Below are 26,707 nucleotides of genomic sequence, written 5' to 3'. Positions count from 1 at the left end.
TGGCCGCTTCCATCTCACTGTCTAGGGAAGACTTCTCCCATCCCAAATGATAAGGCTAGATGGTTATTGTGGGTTTTTCGGGCTTTCTGGCCATGTTCTGAAGGCTGTTCTTCCTAAGGCTAAAAATGCTGCAGTTCCTGATGTGTGTATGTGGGGAGTGAGTGACACTCTAATGCTTTTTTATGACTGTTTTATGACTCCTTAATTCCCTGACCGGGAGAGCTAGCAAGTGTAGTCTAGTGCAGTGGTCCCCAACCTTGGGCCTCCAGATGTTCATGGACTTCAACTCCCAGAAATCCTAGCCAGTAGAGATGGTGGTGAAGGCTTCTGGGAGTTGTAGTCCAAGAACATCTGGAGGCCCAAGGTTGAGGACCACTGGTCTAGTGAATCATCCTTTTAGAACAAAGGTAGACAACGTGTGGCTTTCCTGATGTTGTTAGGCTACCACTCCCATCTTCCCTCACAACTGGCTATGTTGATGGAAGTGTTATTCCAAGTCACCTATTGCCCCTCCCCTTTTTGGAAGAGCCCTTGCCCTTTTGATGTAGGTTCTCCGTCACCCGAGGAATGCAGGAAGCTGCTTGATGTCTGACAGTCAGACACGTGCCAGTGCTGGCTCCACATTGGCTTCTTTAAATGGGAGATGGGGTTCTGCGGCAGGAATAAGGAGTCCAGCGCAATCCGAATGTTGTTGGGCTTCAATCCAAATGCTGTTTGCTGGCTAGAACCCATGGGAGTTGCAGTCCAGCAACATCTGGTAGGCTGCAGGTTGCTGATCCCTATCCTTTAGAGCAGTGGTCCCCAACCTTGGGTCTCCAGATGTTCTTGGACTACAACTCCCAGAAGCCTTCACCACCATCTCTACTGGCTAGGACTTCTGGGAGTTGAAGTCCAAGAACATCTGGAGGCCCAAGGTTGGGGATCACTGCTTTAGAGGGAGGCTGCCCTTTCATGGAGACCATGTGAAGCATGGGGAGTTACCCTGTAGCCCACCAGTCCATCCAGCGGCTCTGTTCTGACTCAGCAGTTCTCCAAGGACTTGGGAAGAAAACTGCTGGACCTGGGGGCTTTCCATACGTAAAACATCTCTCCTACTGAATGACAGCCACCACTCCTTCTCAAAGTTCATTAGTTTTCCCAGGGCAGAAGCATACAGTACTTGGTTGATTATAGTAATCACTATAGTAATTAGGACCGAAAGCCCTGGTTATATGTGCTAACACCAGGGTGAAGGAGACAGGGCTTTGTCGTAGGGTGCCAAAATCTAGAGGGCACTGAATATATATCTTCTAGGATGTTTCTTTTACTATTTTCAGACAGTGGGTAAGTGAATCAATGGATAATGATCTTGTGGTTATGGGGGGTCCTACTGTACATGGAATAAGTACAGTTGGTAACTTTATCCTCCTAGACGTCCCGTGATTTTACCATCTATGTGACAGCTGGAGATCAAACTGGTGCTAGATTCCTATCAGGACATGGCCTATTTCTTCCATCTCCTCTATTCTGTATTCTTTCTCAGCAACTGACTGCTGCATTTTCTTTGGTTAGCTGTACTTGGTCCATTCCCCACAACAAGGAAACACGAGCTGCTCAATTTTTGCTTCCACCATCAATGCATACAAGAAATGTCGGAGAGCTGTTTGTTCTATGAATCATGTTTTTCTTAGAAGACAAGAGTTATTTCTTGGTTTTATTCATCCATTACATTTGTGTTCCCACCCACCCAACCTTTCGTCCAAATGGGCTCCAGGTGGCAAAAATGGCTTGTCCCAACATTATTCTCACAACAGTCTCACGAAATAGTTCAGGCTGAGAGAGAGAGAGAGAGAGAGAGGGACTGGTCTTAGGTAAACCTAGGATTAGAAAACAGGATCTTGCAGGTTCTGGTTTGGCACTGTAACTAGTCTACCACACTGCCTCATCTTGGAACTTAGAACACAGAACTGCCATTGGTCTATTTAGTTCAGTATGGCCACCTCTGACTAGCAGTGGCTGTACAGATTTCTAGCAGGGTTCTCTCCTCGCTGGAGATCCTTGGTGCTCCCTGGGGGTCTCTCATCCAAGTACTAACCAGGCCTGGACCTGCTTAGCTTCCAAAATCAGATTGGCTGTGTTTGGGGGTATTGTTGATGCCTTCTGGACTATTGCCAAATGAAAAGATTCCCCTGGACTGTTGCATCTTGTCAGCACTAGTGGCAACTGGGAATTGGACAGCCGGCCTTCTTGGAGATTGGCCATCCCAACCTTAAGTGGCAGATGTTTACTTAACATATTTCAATTTCATTTTTTCCCCTTTCTCTTTCTGATTTTAAAAAAAGATCCTGCTAAAATCAGAATGAGCCTCCATTTCTGTTGTGAGTGCATTGCAAATAAATAAATAATAATAATAACAATAATGTCCCATCAATACAGAGAATCATTGTGAGCACCGAAGAGAGGATCCGAAGATTCTGGTCCGGGGCACCAATATTCTTTCTGAGTTTCTCCTCACTCTAGCTGTATGGTATGGTCCCCAGGAGGCACGTAGACTTTACGGTTATATCGCGGGCATTGCTGGGGCTGTAGACGCCGGCAGTGGAAGAAGCAATACACCTGAAGAGAAAAATCATAGGGAGACATAAATGACATTATTATGGTAGCTTCAAACAGGGACAACTCAACAGATTAGAACTAGAACTAGTTGTGCTTACAACAGACCCATGTCGTGCCTACATCTGGATCCACTCATTATTAGTAATTAATCTGTGTTTGGAAGACTTACCATTATTGGGATACCAGCCAGCAGGAATACTGTCAGTATAGCAGCTAAAGAGAGGAGGAAGATGGCCCAGCCCTGCAAACAGAGAGGCTTTGAGGGTGACGTATCACCTGTGGGGAATAAGACACACAGTGAAACGCTACCTTCAATCATTCATTTGTTTCTAAAATCTTTATCCTGCATTTTCATTCTGGTGAAAACCAAGAGGGAAAACTACCAAAGTAGTTGGTATGGTTCCCGTAGGAGTGTGTGTCTGTTGGGGTTTGTGGAGGGAGAGGGGCACAGAAATGGGACACTGAAGTGCATGAAAGGTAGCAACGTGAGAGTAAAACATAAGGGAAACACATACCCACATTAAAACGCTTCTGTTCCAACAACAGTTTCCATGGCACAGAAAACCAAGAGACATTAAAATGATAAATGCAAAACTGGGGCAGGATCCCATAGAGTAAAAAAAAAAAAAAAAAGTAAAGAAATGATTTCAAAAGAGAACACTGAGAAGGTAAGCCAGCAAACCAGAGTATGTGGGATTGTGGGGGTGAGATAACAACTCAGCGGCAGCAAAACTTATGCAGAAAAAAGGCCATTGCATATTTTCTCTGAAACAACAGTGAAAAACAGTGCGTGTGAATGCAGGCGTACACATACATAATTTTGCTTATGATGTTTTTTTGTGGCTGAAAAAAAACCAGGGAAAGGGGGAAAATTGAACTAATGGAGACTGTTCTCTAGGGCAATGATTCCAGCCTTGGGTCCCTAGATGCTCTTAGACTGTAACTCCCAGCAGCCCTCACCACTAGCTATGCTGGCAAGGGATTCTGGGAGTTGCAGTCCAAGAACATCTGGGGCCCATTTAAACAAGGTAGTGATATTTCAGATTTCATGGGACATTTACCATATCCAGCAATGTATAAAGAAAAAACCCTTGAACAGCAATAGTTGATTAATTAATACAAAGATATAAAAAGAGCCATGTTGTATCAGAGAAAGTCATGTCCAGTCCATCACTGGACTGGTAGTGGACTTTCGAAAACACCCCCCTTGTATACTCCCACTTTCCGTCTTAGGCAGCACGGTCTCTGTAGTAGAGTCGTTCAGGTTCCTGGGCACTGTACTCTCTCGGGACCTGAAATGGTCAATTAACATCAATGGCATCATTAAAAAAGCTCACCAGCGTCTGTATTTCCTATGACAACTTTGGAAATTCAATCTGCCTCGGGAGCTGCTTGTCCAATTTTACAGAGGCATTATTGAATCTGTCCTCTGCTCTTCCATAACTGTTTGGTTCGGTTCGGCAACCAAACTGGACAAGAACAGGCTTCAGAGGACTGTCAGAACTGCTGGAAAAATAATCAGAGCTGATTTGCCATCATTGGAAGAGTTGTACATTGCACGGGTTAAAAAGAGAGCGGAAAAGATCGCGGCAGATCCACGGCATCCTGGTCACAACTTGTTTAATCTTCTCCCCTCTGGTCGGCGATACAAGACGCTGTATACTAAAACATCGAGGCACAAAAATAGCTTTTTTCCCTGTGCCATCAAACTGCTGAATTTGTAACCATCTGACGCAACTGGGAGTTGAGGCAATTGGCTTTTGTAGAATTTGTTCTTAATTGTCTTGTGAATTTTTCTGTTTATGGTGTGTGTGTGTGTGTGTGTGTGTATTGTTTTTAAGTGTGGCCGGTAGCCATATTAAATTCCGGGTATGGTTTACATACCTGGCCAGTAAATTAATAATAATAATAATAATAATAATAATAATAATAATAATAATAATAATAATAATAATAATAATAACAACAACAACAACAACAACAACAACAACAACAACAACAACAACAACAACAACAACAACAACAACAACTCTGGCAGAGAACATGCCTCTTGGAAGTTCACAAATGGGATAGGAAAATAAGGGAGTCAAACAACAGTGGGTGAGGAAGCGAGACTGCACGCTATATGCACAGGAAAAGATCTTGTGTCATCTGAACACAAAAAAAGTGGTTGAAATTCATAAGGAGAAATTTGGAAACGTTTTGCTGGTTTGAACACAGCCTGAGGAGCAACAGTGGGAGAGAGCTATTAATTTTTTGTTTAATTAATTTTCAAATGGGAATGTCGTCACATTGGTACACTTGTCAAATATGGAGCATTGATCTCCCTACAGTCCTTTGACTGCCACTGCAGTGTGTTGTGGGTTCTCCTCCATAGAAGGTAATGAAGCACGGAAGCAGGAAGAAATGCCCCAGATCAGTACGTGGTCAGCAAGGGCATTTTGCCAAAAAAGTGATGTACCCAAACAATTTTTTAAAGAGGGGGGAGGGAAGGAGAGCAGAGAAAGGCTGTAGATGAATGTACCACATTTAATTCACCCCCCCTCAAAAGTGGAAAGGTTAAAAAAATGAACCACTATCACAGGATATATCGCACATGACCACAACATGTAATGATATAGGAAGCAGAAGACATTGCTTGAGCAGGGGGTTGGACTTGATGGCCTTGTAGGCCCCTTCCAACTTCACTTTTCTATGATATGGCACAAGAAAGAAGGGTGGGCATTTCTCTGGTCCGATTGCAGCCTCAGTCCAGCAAATGGTATTGAGAAGCATGTTACTCCTGATTCTGGAGGCACCCCATATATGATTAGTAACCTTGACAGTCTTCTCCATTTTGTGTATCACCTGCAGAAGTATTGCAGCCCTGTAGGGTTTGTAAATAATTATGCACCAGCTTCAGTGACTTACCAGTGCTGTTGGATGAGGGATGGATTGCTGGATAAGTGATATTAGATGGACTTTGTGTAGCATTGAAGGTTTCTGTTGAGGGAGTCCTTGTTATGCAGGCTGTAGATTTATGCACAGAATGAGGTGTTGTGGAAACCACAGGGATGGCTGTGGTTGCCTGAAGCTTCACAATGTCTGGAGATGTGCTGTCATCACAATATATGATTGTGTGAGGTTTGTGAGAATCTGAAACCAATATGACAAGTGGTGGGAAAGAAAAAAGTCATTTATTTTTCTTGTTAACTAGTTACGTTTAAATTCAGAATTTCCTCATGGTGCAGTGGTTAAACTATGGTACTGCAGTCAAGGCTCTATCCAACTTCAATGCCCGGCTCAGGTAGCTGGCTCAGCTTTCTATCCTTCCAAGGTTGGTAAATTGAATGCCTGGCTTGTTGCTGGGGGGGGGGGAATGAATAGCCTGCATAATTAAATTGTAAACTGCCTAGAGAGTGCTTTAAGCGCTGTGGGGTAGTATATGAGCAGCACCTCACATATAAGAAGTTATTGCCTCATTGAAAGCTCTCCAACTGAAACCAAAGGACATAAAATGTACATTGACATGTACAGATCCTTATGGGATGTGCAGGTACTAAGCAGAAAGAGGATGTCAGTAGATATATCATGACACATATATATTTTTGACACATATATGTCTAAATGCTTTAATTTCCTACACGGAGTCCATTTAATTCATGATTAATAGTTTTGCCAGTACAATTTTAATTAGAACTCTCCATCATTTTTTTTTAAAGTTGCTCAACTGCATTTTTAGGAAGGCATTGATTAACTTCCATTGATTAAACAGAAGTGTGTTTGGGTTCAGTGAAGAATAACTTCCAACCAAATAAGTAACTGCTATAACTCTTTGCTAGGAAAAAAAAAAGCAGTTTGAATTGTTTCCATTACTATTATTGTAACACATCAGAACCAATAGGTCATCCATTTGTTACATTTTCCCTGTGCATTGATCAAATAAAGGTTTAATTTAATGTGTTTATTTATTTACTGTCTAAACAGATTAAATTAAGTTAGTCCCAATTCTTCTAACTTATTCTAACTAACTTTGTCCAGCACTGATCAATGAATAATGCTGGTCAGAATGAATTACAAATATGAGCAACAAACAAAATAATTGGGAATTATCTAGTTTGGATCCAGAATTAATTCCATTTAGAGTAGACCCATTCAGAAATGTTAATTGTGTGACTAATAAACCCCATTCATTTCAATGGATCTACATTGGTTGGAACCACACTGGATTAAGGCCACTGACCAAAATCCTATTGGTTTTCAAGTAAGGTTTGTGTAACTTTCTCATCTACTTACAGCTAATTGATGAGGTGTCAGGTTGGATCTGAATCATATGCCTGATTTTGCACCTAATCAATTAGCCACAGTTAGCCGTGGCAAACCTTAGGTGAACACCAATAGAACTTCAGCTATTGTTTCCTTCATGAGCTGTAGAAAAAAGGATATGCTAACTGTTTTTACTTCTCTTGTCTCAAACATATTAGCACCATAAAAGTGTTCAAAGCTGGATAAACCTGCATATAAATAGAAACCAAACAGTGTGGTTCCTCCCCTTCTTTCATCGCCTTAATCATGTGAACAGCAACAACCCGAAAATGGAACCCTATGCTCTTTATAGCATCTGGACCCCTGAATTAAAATGAGGGTTTCTAAGGCTGCACATGTAGAGGATGCTGTCGTCTTTGTACAACGGTTCTCCAAATGAAGACTGGAGCAGGGCCATCTTGCTCAGATTCCTTACATGTTCAGGTTCACCACATCCAGAACACCTGAACAGCACTATCGAAACAATAAACAATTCCCCAAATGCTGAGTTTCAAAACGGCTGGCCAAAATGACACCTGAAGAACCTCACCTGCTATACCCAGAAACACGAACACAAAAGTAAAGGCAATCCTTATTGACACCTTATGGAAGCTCCTTTTCTTCTCCATCGCAGCCCTGCCGGGTTGGAACGTCAGGTCCAGAGGTGTCTTCTTGGCTAGCATCCTGTCACGCTTGTATTTCTTTTATATATATATGCTATCTCTAGACCCAACTCTTTCCTAATAGGGCAACACTGCCACAAGAATAGAAATGTCTTAAAAACATGATAGTTTTCATATTTTGCCTTCAGAAAATATTGCATAATTTCTGGATGATTAAACAATGCAGTAAGTAAAATGGGGAAGGGCCTTGAAATGTAGTCATGAAACTAATTATTTGTTGCCTTCCATAGATTTAGCATCTCACCTCACTGGGGAAGAGGGGTGGAGGAGAGCAGAGGTTTTTTAAAATCATGAAGACTGCCCAGAATCATGGAATGAGTGAGCAATATGATCCCATGTCATTAATTACTAGGACAAGAAAAAATATTAATGTTTATTCCAGTGTGAACAATAGGAGTGCTGGAATGGGTCCAAAGTGGAATTTAGCCTTGGGTGGATGACAAAACTGGTTCTTGAACCGTCCTGTTATTATTTTTCTGTATATAGCCACTGTCTTGAAAGGAACTCATCACCACTACCTTATTACTTGTTGATTTAAGAATGTCTAAGACAGCAAAGGTATGGAACAGACTCTCTATAGAGGCCTCGCCTCAGCCAAGGGCCTGCAAGTTGTTGGTGGACATCAGTTCAGAAAAGTCACAGGCGGCCTGGCCAGTGATGAGGAAGGATGGGAGGAGACGTTCATCAACAACCTCTGGAGGGCCTCAGGTTTCCCAGCTTGTAGCTGTTCTGTGGCTTCAAGTTGTCCCGACCTACGGCAACCCTATGAATGGCTGGTCCCCAGAATGTCCTGTCATTAATAGCCCGATTCTTGTAAACACCCCTACTTGGAAATCAGTGTAAAGGACATGGAGGCAATCTGGTAGGTAAAGGTAAAGGTAAAGGTTCCCCTTGACAATTTTTGTCCAGTCGTGTTCGACTCTAGGGGGCGGTGCTCATCCCCGTTTCCAAGCCGTAGAGCCAGCGTTTTTGTCCGAAGACAATCTTTCCGTGGTCACATGGCCAGTGCGACTTAGACACAGAACGCTGTTACCTTCCCACCGAGGTGGTCCCTATTTATCTACTTGCATTTGCATGCTTTCAAACCTCTAGGTTGGCATGAGCTGGGACAAGCGACGGGCGCTCACTCCGTCACGTGGATTGAGTGTAGCATAATAGCCTTGAATGGGAGAGGGACATGTAGGGCCATATCTAGGGTTGCCAGATACATGGGTACCAAAAGGAGGACATAGAAAGACAAAAAAAGAGGACAGAGGAGGATGCATTGAATGTTTCATTTAAATCTTTCTAGATTAAATCCACAATCAATATGATTTTATTACAATAGCTGCCAATAAATGTCTCTTAGTGAACCAACCAAGAAACAGTCATGTTATAAAATAGAAATAAATATTATATCACCAACAAAGTTAAAATAGAGCAACTGGTATTATTAGGCTGCCAGCTTGCAGAAAAATATATTCCTTTAAAAATACAATCTCCTTGCTTAGACACTCCAGAAGTTTTCTTGAAGACTTTCATGGACAGGATCTGATGGTTGTTGTGGGTTTTTCCTCCTTTTGCCAGTCACTTTGCGCAATTGTCTCCTTACATTGGTAATTTATTAAATTAATTGATTTACATTAATTGATTAATTATTACCCAGAAATGGGGAATGGAAGAGTTCTTTATGAACTTTAGAACTGTAACAGTAACTCACTAGTTTTGAACCATGGAACTATTATGACAATTTATTCTTGAAGGCTTTTCACGGGTTCTGACTCCTGTCCTCTGAAGATGCCAGCCACAAAGACTGGCAAAATGTTAAGAAGAACAACCTTCAGAACACGGCCAAAGAGCCCGAAATACCCACAACAACCGTTATGACAACTAGTTTTTAAAAGCGACTTTCCAAGTTTTGTGAAGCATGCCTAAGTAAATTATCCTTGCTTCCATATTGTGTCTGCACGTGTGAAACTGCTCCCTGTACACACATCTTGTTACATGGATGACAGAAGAAGGAAGGTCAACCTCTTCTCTCTGCAGTTTATTACTTATGATGAACTTCTATGTTCTAATTACAGACCACCTCCATTCCCACAGGAAATAGCTTGCATTCTGTAGGCTTGTCTTGATCCAAACAAATGGGGCCAAGAATTTTCAGGGCACAGTCCAAAGCCTTTGCTAACATTTTTGGCTTGATCACACCGTTTAGGCAATGAATCATTGATAGAAACTGTTTCAATCATGATTCTTCATCTAGAATAGTGCCACAACCAGACACTAATCTTTCAGCATTTTAGCGACTTTTCAGATAACATGTAATTTCAGATTGTGGATCTAATACAATACAAGTCCAGGTACTTGAACTCTAAGCAAACCAGTTCATCTGACTCAGTGTTTCTGAATGCTAGGGTGGTGTCCTAAGTCAACCTCTTCTCTTCTTCAGTATACTTCTCTTGCTTGAATCCACACATACGTCCTACCCAAAATCCTACTTGCTCTCAATGTCTTCAACCTGCCAGCCTCGTTTAGATAGCATGCAGAAATGGGGAAAAGCCTATGCTGGACTTCAAGGAATTTCTTGTGGTCAGGTGGCATATAAAGAGTGTAAATAAATTAGATTTTATCTGGGTTTGCTGAAGCATGTGTGTGTGTGTGTGTGTGTAACTATTGGCAATTCTTGGATTTTGTCTCCACTGCTACCACTGATTCTTTGCATTGGTGTGACTTTTTTTAAGGTATTAAAATTAAACTGTTCACAATTACTGTACCTGTTTGCACTCCGAACAATAAATGCAAAGGAGCTGCAGAAAATTTTCAGAAAAAAATTTCACAAGGAAAGGAAATCCAGAAGGAAAAAATGAAACTGATTTTTTCCCTGCAACTACTTGGTACCGTAAGGTTTGAATAGACCATCTCCAGGTGTCCGTTCTTCCCTGTTCCCAGTTGCCATAACACTAACAAGACACAACTGCATGATCATAGGATGCAACAATGTCACACACAACATCAACAGCCCTTTTACTTGTTCCTCTGCTAATGGGATCTATCCTATCTTTTGCCCGCAATGTCCCTCCGCACTGTACATAGGACAAACAGGACACTCTCTACACAAAATAATTAATGGACATAAAATGGAAACCAGAAATGGCAAGACACAGAAACCTGCCTCAGATCACTTCAGTCTACCAGGACACTTCACAGGATTGGAAAGTTGCTCTTCTGGAGAAGAAAAATTACAGAACAAGAATCCAGAGGGAAACTGCTGAGATCAAATATACACATATGCTTAATTGCTGGAAATTCCAGATACAGAGCACCAAAATATGAGTTCAGAAATCTAGCCATGCTTTGACTAATTTTTTTTTCATTCTAAAGGAGGTAACCTAGTAACCCCAACATTAAAATCTTTTAGGTAGGGTGATCTCTTAAAGGCTTTATGGAACTGAGATCTGGGGTATGAATCAGAATAACCTACACCATCTTGAAGTAGGACAGAACAAGTTCTGAAACGCATCCTCGCAGCACCTCAGGAGACCTTGGCAGCTTTTCTTAGAACACAGACAGGCATGGTGTCCATTAAAGTCAGGGCAGCTCTAACTATATTTTCTTGCTATAAGAGGGTGGTGGATATGTCCAGTCACTATCTACCTAAATGCTGTATGGTAGAGCCATGGAAGAGTGGCGGCTGGGCAACAGTCAAGTACCTCAGATGTAATTGCTACTTGTTCTAAACTAACAGAAGTACTAGTAGATATGGTCAACAAAAAAGAGAGAAGGAAGACAAGAGTCAGCTGCAGCCATTTTAACCAGGTCGTCCGTAAAGGAGGTGCATTGATACAGCATCCAGAGTTTGAATCAAAAATCCCAAAGTACCACAGCTGCTAGGTGGGGATACTTGGAGATCTGTCATCCAGAAAAGGAAATTTTCCAAGTTCTGACAAAGTCTTCTGAGCAACAACATATTATTGCCTCAAGTGCCTTAGTAATGTCGAGATCTTCCCTCCTGAGAGGCACATGTACTTGATTTGGTTGTGCTAGAATAAGAAAGCCTGTTCAGCCAGGGGCGGACAGGCAGGCAGGCAGGCAACACCTGCCTCAATAAATGCCCTAATTACTGAAACTACTAATTAAGACATTACCCTTGGCGGTTACTCCTTCAGAATGACTTTTTGTGTTGTTTTGTTTTGCAAAAGATGCCAGTGGCTACATGAAAACCATTGATGCATCTGAATTCATAGTGTACATCCATTTTTTGTTTGGTTACTCTGTCTGTCTGTCTGTCTTTTAATGCTACATTTATCTTACTTGCTTTGTCTAGATTCTGCCACAGGAGTGAGCAATACGTGGTCAGTGGGGAGAAACAATCCTTCAGCAATAACCCCATCACCACTGGCACATTAGTAAAGAAGGAAATCTAAAACGAAAAACTTAAAACAAAATTATTATGGTGGTGCCTCCTGTTTGATTCTTGTTGGGATGGATTCTGATCCATTTACAGGTCACAACCTGCCAGCTGAAGATCTGGGATAGCTTGGGTGGCCAGGTTAGAAGCCAGTGGACCTTCAGATATCCTTAAACAGCAGATTTGTTGTTGTTGTTTAGTCATTTCGTCGTGTCTGACTCTTTGTGACCTCATGGACCAGAGCACGCCAGGCCCTCCTGTCTTCCACTGCCTCCCGGAGTTTCGTCAAATTCATGTTGGTTGCTTTGATGCAGACCGAACAGCAGATACCCCCTTAAATTAGCTGGCCGGGCAGCTCAGTGGTTTAGGTATCTGACTGTGGAGTCTGAGGTTGGGAATTCAATTCTGCACTGTGACTCCTGGGTGAAAAACCAGCCTAGGTGGCCGTGGGCAAGCTGCACAGTCCCAGGGCGCCCCCAGAAAAGGGAATGGTAAACCAGTTATGAGTATTCTCTACCTGGAAATCCCCAAAAAGGATTGCCAGAAGTGAGAACTGACTTGGCAGCTCATCATCATCATCATCATCATCATCATCATCATCATCATCATCATCATTAAATAGCTCAGTGTGACAATAGACAAACTAGGAAGGGCTTAATATTTTTAGTTCCCTCTCCAGCTGCACTGCGTGCCCCTTCCTTTTCCTGCCCACTCTGATTTCCACTCCAGAGCATAATGGATAAAATAATTTTTTAATATGCTGCCATAAGGCAATTGACAGGTCAGCTGCAATTTGCTGTGAGTAAAGAAATTAGCGTAGGCCTTTGCTGTTTCATACTGAGTTGTGTGATTTAGCACACAATAGCAAACACTATGCTGAGTTCTTAACTTGTGACAATTTGCTGCTGAGATTTACAGACGTTGCCTTATGTCTGTGGATACAATTTTGGCCTCAGGGCGCTTCTACATGACACAGTGGGATCATTTCGAAACCATTTAACCCCCATAGGTGCACCCTATGGCAGCCTAGAGTGTTGTGAGACATTTAAAATTCCTTGTTACAGTTAGGGAAGTGCATTAAGAGTTCTCTAGTGGAGAATTCTAAGCACCTCACCAAACCCATAATTTTATAGGGTAGCGCCTATGATATTAAAGTGCTGTAATTGTGTAGTCTCAACAGACTCCCAAAGGTTAGGTGGGAGAACCAGGAGCGGAAGCTGGCTTGTTCTGTGGTAGTGCTGCTCTTTATTAAATTCACATTCCCCACTTCCGATTTATTCACTTGGGTTATATCATCACAATTTGTGTTTTGTGGGTTTTTTGTTGGGGTTTTTTTTTTTGCCCGGAGGGGATTTATTTGCCAAATTTAAAGCAAAAGCAAAGCGTGCTGCTTATATACCGCCCCATAGTGCTTCAAGCACTCTCTGGGCGGTTTACAATTTAATTATCCAGGCTCCACATTGCCCCCCCCCCCCCAGCGAGCTGGGTACTCATTTTACTGACCTCGGAAGGATAGAAGGCTGAGTCCACCTTGAGCCGGCTACCTGGGATTTGAACCCCAGGTCGTGAGCACAGTTTTAGCTGCAGTACAGCGGTTTAACCACTGCACCACGAGGCTCCTCTAAAAAGCCCGTACATGTTTTCCAGCTTTCAAGTTGACTGTGGTTCTAGCAATAGAGAGTAGGAGAAGGCGGGACAGGCGGTTACCAACCTCGCTCCTTTACCCTTTAGCCTTCTCTTCCTTTATTAGCACCTGCTCCTCAGTCTAGTTTTAGGACACAATGTCACAGTTGTCATCACTGCTGGATAAATACAGGCGTGTGCTCTAACATTATTGTCTTTAGGACAACTTTGGGGTGTTCCTCATGTCTAAGAAAAACTGAGAGGCAACATTTCCTCCACAGGGTGATTGCATATTTTCTACAGTGTTTGAAAAATACTAACACAATTGAATATTAGAATATTAAAAATATTCACATGCCATTAAAACAAAACAGAGGGATTTTTTTTCAGTTCTAGTACCCTGTCAACAGCGCGTTCACCTTGGAGAACTTTGATTTGTGTCTACATTTTCTCTCTCTCACTCTCTTTTTAATGAGGGTCCTACTGCAACAATAATCATGTAATGATAATAAAAATCAAGTCAATTCTGACTTATGATTTTTCACGGTTTTCCAGGTAGAGACTACTCAGACATCATTCACCATTTCCTTCTTATGGGGGCGCTCTTGGATGTTTTGGTTTACCCAAGGCCACATAGGCTGCCTCAACTGAAAGGACGCATAATGGGGAATTGATCTTCCAACTCCCACACCACTGAGCTATCCAGCCAGCTGTCTTTGGTGAGAAAGTGAGCTAGAAATCCATGAAACAAATAAATTACTGGAAATTCTTCAGTGTTGCACGTGACGCAACTTTATTTCCTCTTTCTGTGAAAAGAAAATATTGAAATTAGATAGTTAGACTCAGGGGGCTGGGCAAGACTCAAAAGAAAGTATGTCATTTAAATGGATTGAGGCACAGTATTTGTTCCTGCTTCCTGGCATGTGCCCCAATTACAGTGTGTCCTTGCTATCAAGGAAAAGTATATCACTCGGTAGCAAGCAACAGAATGAAATTGTTCCTATCATGATCTATTGCTATAATACTTCAGCCCTTCTTGCCCTAACAGTAGAAACATGCAAGGTAAATTCCAGTGGTCTCTTCTTAGGCATCTGGGATTCAGCCAAATGGGTATATTTTTTTGGCTATACAGCAGTTAAGAAGTTTATTGGAAATGTGAGTTGAGTCTCACTTAACTTTTGGGTTTACCAGATATGATTCAGCTTTAGTCATAGGTAAAGGTAAAGGTTCCCCTTGACATTTAGTCAGTTGTGTTTGACTCTAGGGGGCGGTGCTCATCCCCGTTTCCAAGCCACAGAGCCAGCGTTTGTCCGAAGGCAGTTTCCGTTGTCACGTGGCCAGCACGGCTATACACAGAACGCTGTTTACCTTCCCACCGAAATGGTACCTATTTATCCACTCACATTTACATGCTTTCGAACTGCTAGGTTGGTGAGGAGCTGGGACAAAGCGAGGGGAGCTCACTTCGTCAGGTGGATTCGATCTTATGACTGCTGGTCTTCTGACCCTGCAGCACACAAAGGCTTCTGCGGTTTAACCCGCAGCGCCACCACATCATAGTCATAGAGCAGATTAATAATAACAACAACAATTAGGGGTTATCAAGTCAACCTTGACCTATTGTGATGCTTTCCAAGATTTTCTAGACATAGACTACTCAAAAGTGTTTCCTGCAGAGCACCCCACTTCTGGGGGTGCTCTGCAGCTAGCCCAAGACTACGCAGGCTGGCTCTTCTCCCAGCAGACACAATGAAGCATTGAACTGCCCTAACATCTGGCTGTAGACAGGAACCCAACTCACTGAGAATAACAGCCCAATTTAAATCAAAGGGATCTGAGTTATTCATGTCTGAATTCTCACTGATTTCAGTGAGTATCCTATTCAAAGACACAAGTAGGCCCTCTTTCCTTCTCTTATACCTCTCCTCTGATCTAGAATATTCACCACTATAGCCTCTCTTTGGAAGCGAGCCACCTCTCCAGCCTTCAGTCCCTCTCCCACACCACGTGCTGTGCTTGATAGGGGTCACTGAGACAAAATTCAGGATGCCTGAGATAATTGGTTTTGTAATTCCTTTGAGGAAGAGCTGCTATTTCAGGAGAAATAAGACTGCCCCTCACAGACATCTAGGTGATATCTTTCTTCTTTCACATTCCTGCTATCAAATTGAATGCCATCTAGAAAATGAAAAGCAGGTATGTGTCTTGCTGTCTTATCTATCGGTGCTGTACGATGCTCAGTTACGATCTCTGACTACAGTTATTGCAGATGCTTCTCTTTTATCTGTTCAATATCAAGTTATTTATAAATGCCAGTTGAACTTATTCTCATTGTTATTACATTGCATATTTTATTTTTCAAAAATACTGCTGCATGGGGTGGTTACTACTACTCATAGTACTAGGTGTTTCTTAGCCATTTGTCATTTTTTTTAACAGATTGATCTCAATATATTTATGCAGATATCATTTTTTGTTTCAATATACTTCCATACTGATGTTCAAGCTCTTTACTTTATTATACTTCAAGAGAGAGAATAGGAATATTCTTTTAGATTTCTAGCGCATATACTGGTGTGTTTGTTCAATGCTTTGTCCTATGGGTTCTAACATCAGGGTATTTCACACCCCAAATTGGTCTATCCATTAGTGCTCATTCTTAAAATAGTGATGAAATGCTTATGAAGAAAAAACTATTGTTCAGCTTCTTGTGAATATTATCAATATGACATTATGTCCCTTTCTTCTTCTTACTGCTCCTAGTCTTTTAATGAAGGACTCCTTATACTAAAGTATATGCATCTTTAATGTACATAATTGTTTACCAATACAATTGCATCCAGAAAGGGTGAGATAGGTTTCTGAGACCCTATTCTCTCTGCAATTAAACTGTTTATGAGCACGGTTAAATTATGGAACTCACTATCATAGGAACATAGCACACTGCTTATATTTATATAGGATCAGATCATTATCCTTCTGATTGTCAACGGACTGGTGATGGATCTCCAGAGTTCCAAATAGGATTTTTTCTTTGTCTTGCCTAGATATGCTATGGACTGAATCTGGGACCTCTTACGTGCCAAAGGTGTGCTCCTCCACTTAGTAGGTGCTCCACGCCTGCATTCAGATGCAGTGCTGTCCACCACAACTTAAGGAAAATAAAAATAAAAATCCATGGAGGAAAAGGCAGACCGACTGGCTGTTGGCCACGGCTATATATGCTGCCAACCGGACTGCCGGAAAGATGAACACACGGGGCATACAGCAAATAAAGCCTGAAGTATCTCTGGAGGCAAATAATGATTAAACTGGAGCTGTCCTACTTTGGGCACATCCTGAGAAGGGAGGATTATCTGGAAAAGACGATAATGCTAGGAAAGATGGAAGGCAGAAGGAAAAGAGGAAACGCAAATGCTAGATGGACAGACTCCTTAAAGGAAGTCACAGGTTTGAGTTTCCAAGAGCTGAGCAGGGCAGCTGGGGACAGGACATTTTGGAGGTCACTCATTCGTAGGGTCATTATTTATTTATTTTTATTTATTTTATTTATCCTCCGCCTCTCTGGTCAATATGACTGAAGATTATAAACTGGAAGCCACTTGTTAGCGGCTACAATCAAAACAACACTGGTTGTTGTTTTATGTATTGGCCAGTCTCCTGTTCGATATTTATATGCATGGAACTTCAACTCTGGAAGCTAACTCAGTGATCAGATGAGGGACCAGTCATGCATCTGGTTGCCTGACTAGGACCTGATCAGATCTCTGTGACAGCTTCACAGTCCACATACTTGGGGCACGGGGCTGTAAAAATATTGGCTGAAATCCAGTAGTAAATTGGAACTACTTGCAATATTTGTCAGAATACTTCAAGATGACATTGTCAGAATGTCTCTCCCAGAAATCCATCCCACGCATTCCTCTCAATCCAGTTGCTACATCGAGAGACGCCAAAAAAAGGTGAATATGAGAAACTATGCCTTTTCAGTTGTGCCCCACCCCAAAGTCTCTGGAATAAAATGCTGACAGAGATATATGCCCAGGCCCCTTGTGTTCAGAAAGAGGGTGAAGATTAAATTATTTAAAGCAGTCTTTTAAAAGTGTTTTAAATCAATTTTAGATTTCCACAAGATTCTTCACGTCCATAGTTTAATGATTGTCTGTTGCACTGCTGTATTTTTTAAAATTATATATTTTTTATTATTTGGGGTTTGTAAGTTAGCCTTGTGCAAACTTCCCAGAGCAGTGCTTGTGGTTTTTAAGTTAAACATACAAACAAACAAACAAACAAGAACAGGCCCATTGAATCTATGGAACCTACGGAGTAATTTACTTCCCTACTTCTAGTTGCGACTTGCTACTGAGTTTCAGCCATTAAGATTTTACACTATATAAAGAAACACAGGAACAAGCAGAACCATAGAATAAAATTAAGGAGAAATGTTAAAGTTAAAGAACACGAAGCAACAACATGAGGAAAGAGCCAATCTCCCTTCTCTTGAGGAGGAGCCGCACAAAACGAGCTGCCCTTAAAAAGACGCTGGTCTTTTAAGGGGCGAAACCTAAAAACAGCCTGGGATTGAAGACATAGGAGCAGAACACTTGATCAAGGCATTAGTTCATTTAGTCCAATATTGCTAATGTTGACCATAATATTTTAGCCCTACCTGGAGAAGTTGGGGGTTGGACCTAGAACCTCTGTTGATGATTCGTAAAGTCTGGGCAGGTTTATAGAAAGCAGGTAGTCCTTTCAGATATTGAGGCATACAGCTGTTTAGCTCACTGGTTCTTAACCTTGGGTTACTCAGGAGTTTTGGACTGCAACTCCCAGAAGCCTTCACTACCAGCTGTCCTGACTGGGGTTTCTGGGAGTTGCAGTTCAAAAGCATCCAAGTAACAAAGGTTTAGCTAAATGGATCCTCCATGATCAGAGATAGCATGTCATGGAATGCCAAATGCTGATAAGGAAGAAGAGCAAGGTGAGGTCGCATACCAGTTCCTTTCTGGTGAGCTTCCTCTGGCATGTCAATAAAAGTTTTCAGTGGTGGTGTTTTGATTTAAAAAAAAAATAACACTGAATGCTGATTTTGTTTTTTTGGTGGGGGTTTTTTTGGTATATATTTATAGCCTTTGTTATCCTTGAATCTATTACTCAAAATGGACCCAGAAGAAACCGATGAAATTACCCAATATGGGGTCACCAGCCTACAACAGAGCACCTTGGTTCAGTTAGAGGACAGGATGGAGACTGATAGTGTGGGCAATCAGGCTGTGTCTGCTGCAAGTGAAAGATCCAGAATCACAACTTCATTACCAAGCCCAGATGGTGATGATGACGATATCAATACATCAGAACCCACATTTGCTTCAGTACCAGAAAATGAGGCCACATACCATTGGAGCCCAAAGATTATACCTCAAATCCACATTAGTATTCCCCTTGAGAACAGTACCACTGCCTTGAGGGAAACAGCTGCCATGGAAGAGAAGGTCACTTCTGGAAATAACCACGTCTCCACGTCTACAGAGGGTAGCAAGTCCACTTCAGAAGATGCTACTGTCGTAACTTGGGAGTCTTCTGCTACCTCTATGGAGGTTGCCTTGAATGATCCTGGAGATGATAGTTTTACTGTTTCTGGACATGTATCTACCAAGGCACATCACATCAGCCTAAGTTCTGGGGAGAATGCCACCTCTGTAACTGAGCAAGCCAATGGAGGCGGTATCAGCCTTTTCTCCTCTTCCATCACAGCCACCACCAGAACCATCACCACAGTTGACACCTTCAGTAAAGCCCCTAAAAATACATCTGTGGATGAAAACAGCAGAGGTACCACTATGAGTACCGCTCCTGAAATTAGCGTCTTCTTCACAGTTGTTAGGGGAGATAGTTGTGATACCTCTACCCCATGGGAGGCTGCTTCTGCTTCTACAGGTAGCAGGGATATCCCTTCTGGAGAAAATGAACATGGGCTGTTTATTGGAGATACCTGCAGTCCTCTCTGTGCTGAAAACATATCAGCCACTGCTGCTACTCCTGGCTCCACCATGGACATCATGGGTACCAAAGACCCTCAAGAAAACACAAGCTACGAGGACTCCGCCCCTCAAGATAAAGATCCTGCAATATTTCCAGGGGTTTTCACTAACAATGCTAGCCCTGTCCTTGACCCTGAAGAGATTTCTCACAAGGTCTTGAAAGGAACACCTTCCTATGCTGCTGATAGCACCCCTTTTCTCCCAGACAGTGGCTGTGACAGCCTCTTCAGTGCAGAGGATTCAGTCCTTGATGTAACATGCTCAGCTGCCTTTCAACTACCTTCAGCTGTAATCTCAGGATGTATTGCCAGTCTCTCCTCTGTTGACAACAGCGCAGCCATGGAAGGAACATACACACTTACTGGCTCTGGGGGTAGTCCTGCTAGTGAAAGCAGAATGGATGTGACAATTATAGACAGCTGCAGTTCTTCCTCTGCTCCCACAACAGTTGCTTCTGCAAACATGTGCAATGCTTCTGCGGATGACAATGTTTATACTTTGGGAAGTATAGCCAACACTGTCTCTTTAGGGAATCCGAGGTATACTGCGACAACAGGTTCTGGAAGTCCTGCTATCATTTCTGGTGAGAACACAACCACCTCTATTCCTGATGAGCATATTGCAACTTTTGGAAATCTCTCTACCATTGCCACTGTCAACAAGCCTTTCCCTGTCACCTCTCACAATGCAAGCATCATGGTTTGTTCTGGAGGTGTTGCACCTGATGGAATCAAAAACATGGCCTCAGCTATTGAAGAGATGCCAACCACTGCCACAGTCGAAAACACAAGCAAACATAATCTTTATGGAAGATCTGCCACTTTGTTGTCTTCTGGAGCGATCAGGGAGACTAACATTCTTAGAGAAGAGGCAATCAATGTTTCTGAAAACGACACTATTACACCTAGTTCCATTAATGTCCTTAGATACACACATGCCATGGAGCATAGTGTTTCTGGCGATAACATAACCAGAGAAGATGCTATTGCTGCTGTTCCAGAAAGTGACAATCTCAAGAAACTCTTATCTGCTTCTGGAACTGAGATCATCTCTGGTGAGATGCATAGATCTGTCAAAAAGACTTTTGGAGATACTGTTGCTATTTCCTCTTCCAAAGAAAGCAGTGTTGATTCCACCCCTGTGCGTACTAAAACAATTGCCACTCAAGAAAACACATCCACAAACATGGTTGCAAATATTACGACCAACTATGGATCAGCTGTTGATTCGGAAGATTTAGTTAGCACCGGTGAGGAGAAAAGCACTGATCTTAGACTCAAAACTACTATCAAGGGTGATGGTGTCAATGCCATCCCTGGAAATGATACAGAAATAGCAGGCAGAGAGACCAGCCACTCTCTTTTTGATGAAACCATTACTGGCCAGTTCACCGTCGATTTAGGAAACACCACCATCAGTCACAGGAATGTAGGTACCACTATTGTCCCCCACACAAATCTTACAAATAGTACAGTCACTGAAAGTGCCAAAGAAGCAAGCACTAAAACAACAGATTCCATCTCAGAAAACAGTAACATCTGTGCTGAAACAGAAGCTACTTCTACTCCTTGGAGCACTGGTGGTACAACTTCTGAAGAGGACATTGCCACAACAGATTCTGGAGATGTCACCAAGTCTACGACATCTAGAGAAACGGCTCCAATTAATTTTGAAAATGATGTTGTCACAGAAGCCACAACCACTGGGGTAGAGAACACTGTTGTCATCTCAAGTCCTGGTACTTCCACAATCCTTGGGCATCCTAAGTCTTCATTCTCAACAGTAACTAGTACTCAGGAGGGCAACACAGATCAGATGGAGACCACCACTGCCCTTGGTTACATCCCCAATAGTTCAGAAGGTGCACATCATGGAGAGACAATTACATCTGCCTACAGAAAGATTCCCATCACCACGAATGTGCAGGAAACCAACTTTAGTCAAAGAAGCAGCAAGGAATGTACCACTTCTGAAGCCATGGCACCAAGTGGGAGGTCCCCAATGGAAGATGCTAGTAGTCCCTCTTGGAGTGATATTTCCATGACTTCCATGGATGTGGAAACTAAGGATGATGGCAGTCATAGGGACACTGAATCCTTTGACAAAACTGTAACTCCAGAGGCCAGTGTAGCTTCAGCAACCTTTAGAACATCTGATATGGTTTCTACTTCTGATGATGCCACAAACACCATTGGCAGTGGCGATATCTATGCCACTGGACATACCACTGCACGAACAACTTCTGTAGACATGGATGGCTCACCTGTTAACAATTCCAGACGGCCTCCTACTGCCTCAGGTGATCTTTCCAGAAATCCTGTCCTTTTGGGAGATGCACTCACTGTTGCACCCATTGCCACAGAAGCCACGTCTGTAGTTACTGCCATGAGCACCCAAGCTTTTTCTGGAGATATTATCACTGTTTTCCAAGATAAATCTGCCAATTCCCCTCGGGACAGCCCTGAACTGACAGAAATAATTGCCCCAGAAGATACTTCAGCACTCAGTGCCACTGTTGGAGACAGCCAAATGGTAACCCATAGTGAAGGCCTTACTCCTGAAACAAGATCCCCTGCTGAGACTCACATCCTTGGCAACCCTTGTCTTGTATCTAATATTACTCCCAAGGAAATGCCCAACAGCAGCCATCCTATGACACCCACAGATACCCCTGCGACTACAAGTATTACCTGTACCCTGAATGATGCTATTTCTACTCCTGGTAATGCCACACCTGTGTTTGAGATCATCAGCTCCGACGGAATGTTATCATCTGCGAATGACCCTGCAGCCACTTCTTTGGACGTCAGTATTCAAAATCAGGCCACAAGCCCCGAGATTTCTACTGCTGCCTCTGGTAATCTTGTTCCTTCTTCTGGAGAAATTGTTACTACTGTCACAACAACTGAAGTGCAGACTGTTACTGGAGAGGTTACCTTGGCTAATAGCCTAGAAGGCAGAGTCACCCACAATGTCAACATTATCAGCAATCATGAAACTCTCCCTAATCTCCATGACCCCTGCATTGACCACAGAGATCTGAGTGATGCCACTTCTCTTTCTTCGGACACCAACATTTCACACCTTGTTCTAGGAGAGACAGTGCCCTCTAGTGAGACATTTTCCTCTGGAAATGCTATTCACATGGCAACGCCTCTCGGAGAAGGTAATGTCCGGCCAGCCAGCTGCAGTCCTGCTGAGGCATTCAGCACCCTGGCCAGCGCCCTCAATGGTCACAAAGGACACACAGAAACTCCAAGTCAGAGCATCAATTCTGCAATAGGCGATACTTCTCAGAAACCTGAGACCAATATTGCCTTTGGAAATTCCATCAACCCTATTCTGTCTGTTGAAGATGATGAATTATCCACAGCTGCAGACTCTTCTTCGCCCAGTGCTACCACTGACAAATCTGCTGTCTGTACCGGTGCCTCTGAACACATCCCAAGCACTTTGGAAGAAGCTGACTCACCTGGAGACAGTATGGCTGAACTCAGTGGTGTCAAACACATGTTCATCACTACCACACTCTCTGGAGCTGTTATTGTCCCTGGAGAAAACACCACTGACATTCCTGCTCTAAACATGACTACTGGTCTTGGAGATATTCATGCCAGCACAGTGGCTGCCTCTGGAGATGTCAGAGACACTAACTCAGTTTTTGAAGATACCAGTAGCATCCAATATGAAGCTACTGCTCGGATGCACAGAAAATTCTGTGAAGAGGCACAGACCTCTGAAAGCAGAAACCTGCCCGTAGTTCATTTGACCCCCAGAGGCAGCTTTGGCACCAATGTAGACAAAGCTGTTGTTAACACAGAAGAAGCTCCTGCTGATTTAATTAATCATGTGAATGACGCCATCACTGTCAATACTGGAAACTTCACCCCTTCCTATGGAGATGTTGTTTCTGTTTCTGAAGATTTCACTATCACTGGAGGGATACATAACTCTAGCAAGGTCACTAGATCTATTACTGAAGATAGTAGACAAGAGGAGACTTCTGCCTCAGAAGAAACCATTTCTCTTGCAGAGATGCCTATAACAGGTTTGAATTCTATGACTGAAATGAATCGTACCGATACAGAAGTTCTCCATACCATTCCAGAGCCCTCAATATTTCAAGAAGATGCTACATTGATCCCCACTGGTGTTTCTGTTCTAGCTGTCACTTTATCTGGGGACACTGCCATTTCCCACAGTGAGAGGACATCTCTAGGGAAGCCAACAGATCTAAGTTTAAGTAGTACTATTTCTTCCACGGACTCTATCCCTGCCACATTGCCTCATTCAAGAAAGATTGTCTCTGCTGCCTCTCATGTAATGTCTGATGCCTCCTCAGAAGACACCTTGAAAGAGACCTCCATTCTTGAAGTTGCTAGTGCTTGTTCTTCTGCAGCCACTTCTCCTCTTGAAGAGACTCCTGATGTCACCACTGTTCCAGAAGATACCAACCTTGGGATATCCACAGATGACACTGAAGAGGCTCCCTCATCTAAGACTAACATTGTCTTGAGAAAATATCCCTCCTCAGAAGCCACAACAGTTCTTGAAGAAGTTACTTTTTCTGGGAGCATCACTGAAACTAGAGAATCCTTTGCCCCCACAGAATTTATAGAGACCTCTGTACCACAATTTGCCAGTGACTCTTCATTAATTGTCACTACTGACAGTACAATGTCCTTAGAAGGTGACACCTTTACATCTTGCAGTGGTAGTAAATCTGATGAAACACATACTTCTGGGACGGTCATCACTATTGATGTCCAGGGTAAGACACTAGGCCCAGGAGCTAGTACTGCCCCAACTGGGGATCCCACCTTTGAAGACAGTCTTATTGTTGCCTCTGAGCATAGAAACATCATTCAGGATGACAATGAACACCCGATCCTCCCTGAAAATACTGACATATATCCCAACACTACTGAAGATGCCACATATGCACCTGAAATTTCAAGCACCGCTGATCCAGAAGATGTCTCTGGAAGCAGAAACATTGTCCCCGAGGATGCTATCAGTACCACTCTTGACAAGCTCAATGATCCCCTTGCTGAAGAGATCTCTAGTACCACAGAGAGAGCTCTTGCTACTGATAGTGGAGAGGGACTCACTGCCAAACACAAAGAAACTAATAAAAAGAGCCAGGCTAGTGTTCTTAGTGAGACTAAAATTGTGTCAGGAGAAGCTTATATCAACACCCCAGTAGAAGAAACAACAACTGTCACATTAAGGGAGACACTTGATATGGACGTAGAGACTCCCATGTTGTCAGGAGAGATTTCTGAGGTACCCTCAGTTGACACTAACTTTGGAAAGACTGTTGAACCCACCTCTATAAGGTCACCTGTGGCTCCACGTGAGATTGCAGCCATCAGTCCCAAAAAGACACCTGCCACTGCCACATTTGAAGACAACATTGACAACACTAAGGATGCTTGTGAACATACCTTTACTGTTCCTGAAGAGTTGTTGATTGAGGATCCAAGAAAAATAGATATTACACAATCTGGAAATATCAGTGAAAGCTCCATTGGTACGGATGAGATACCCACAGTCATTCACAGACGACCGTCAACCACATTTCCAAGCCAGGTTCCTCTCATGTCTGCCTCTGGAGTAGCTGTCCTTCCTAGTGAGGTTTGTCTAAAAGCTTCAGCCATCCCTGAAGAGTCCTTTCCTGATGTACCTAAAGATAATGTTCTAATTGCTCAAAACTCTGAAAAGACTCCTGCAACAGCTCCAAAAGAGGCTGCTTTCTCTTTTCAAAGAAAATGTAGTACCATCAGGCAAGGTAAGCTCAATTCTATCCATCCATCCATCTGATTTCTTGATTGCTTCATCACTTAAATTATCTAGAGGCAGAACTACATAAGTTCCCCCCTGGTAACCCCTGACTCTCCTATAGAATCCTTCCAGGTTTGGTGATGGTTGGGTTTCCCCAAGCCAGCTTCTGAAGGACACTTTCCTGGGGGGCCCACTTTGTGAGTATATAACATGAATGTCTGAAACCAAACCTTCACTGAACTTGGAGAGATTGTAGAGGAGAGTCAAAGAAAACTTATCTGTGATTCCGGTGTTTCTAGGTGCCTGGAGAGAACTTTCCTGGGGGAGCTTCTGTGTGGGTGTATAATGCAGATATCGGAAACCCAACTTCACCAAACTTGCAGAAGTTGTACAGGAAGGTCATGGGAAGCTTCTCTGTAATTTTGGTATATCTAGGTGTTTGGGGGAGACATTTTATAGAGTTTTAGAGGCAAAAATGAATTGACAGATTGATTCGTTATCAGAAAAAAAAACGTACATTTGTTTTTCATGATTCATTGACCTTGATGAATCACAATTTTTTCCAATTTGTACCCATCTCTAGTTGATATGGATCAGTAAATTATACCGTAGGATGATTTGCTGATTTATAATCTATTACTCAATTACTGGATGATATACTGTAAAGTAAATCATTACTAAAGGTCTCTGAACGTTGTTTAAAATCATAACACAGAAAAAACTTCCCGTACTCTAAATAAAGTTTTTAGTATCAGTGATCTGGCATGGATGCCATTCATGGGGGACTATAGGTGGTTAGTTCACAATGTTTTCCTCCTCACTATGAGATAGCTCTGTGCAAGATTCCCTCCCCTCCCCGAAAACGCTCAAAGGAAATCTGGTGGGAATTCTTTGAAATTTGTGGGTTCTTTTTCTGGAAGAAAGGCCAAGCTGTCCAGGAGTATGACAATTCTTGCACAGCGTGGCATCTTTCCTGCCATCTTTCCAGGATCCATGTTGAAAGAGCAGAAGAAACACCAAACTGTGTAGTTTTAGAAGAGCTAATGTTAATTTCTGACACCATATTAGGAAAAAAGAAAAGAACAAAAGACAAAAATGCTGTGGCACCTTAAAGACTGACTGCTATATTTTAGTGTGAGCTTTCATGGACAGGTCGACTTCCTCAATGTCTAAAAGATAAAATAGATCTGAGGAAGTGGGCTTGTCCACGAAAGCTCACACTAAAATATAGCAGATAGCATTGAATGTGCCATGACATTTTTGCCTCCTTTATTATTAATTTTTCTTTTGTTTTTGCCTGACAAGCTGTG

General features: G+C 42.6%; 1 protein-coding gene across 1 annotated transcript; it reads left to right on the top strand.

The window, feature by feature from the left end:
* The first annotated feature begins 15,630 nt into the window (after positions 1–15,630).
* LOC144587589 (uncharacterized) lies at positions 15,631–26,487 on the top strand. Its single transcript, XM_078388734.1, has 2 exons — positions 15,631–15,768; positions 18,702–26,487. The coding sequence occupies exon 2, from the start codon at positions 18,732–18,734 to the stop codon at positions 25,434–25,436; it is 6,705 nt and encodes a 2,234-aa protein (XP_078244860.1). The 5' UTR covers positions 15,631–15,768; positions 18,702–18,731; the 3' UTR covers positions 25,437–26,487.
* Positions 26,488–26,707: the final 220 nt, after the last annotated feature.

The sequence above is a fragment of the Pogona vitticeps genome, chromosome 2, assembly GCF_051106095.1.
Source record: "Pogona vitticeps strain Pit_001003342236 chromosome 2, PviZW2.1, whole genome shotgun sequence".
Taxonomy (NCBI): Eukaryota; Metazoa; Chordata; class Lepidosauria; order Squamata; family Agamidae; genus Pogona; species Pogona vitticeps.
This window is presented reverse-complemented; position numbering and strand designations above follow the sequence as displayed.

Excerpts from the sequence above, each read along its gene's own strand:
- LOC144587589 (XM_078388734.1), top strand. The coding sequence starts at position 18,732 with ATGGACCCAGAAGAAACCGATGAAATTACCCAATATGGGGTCACCAGC.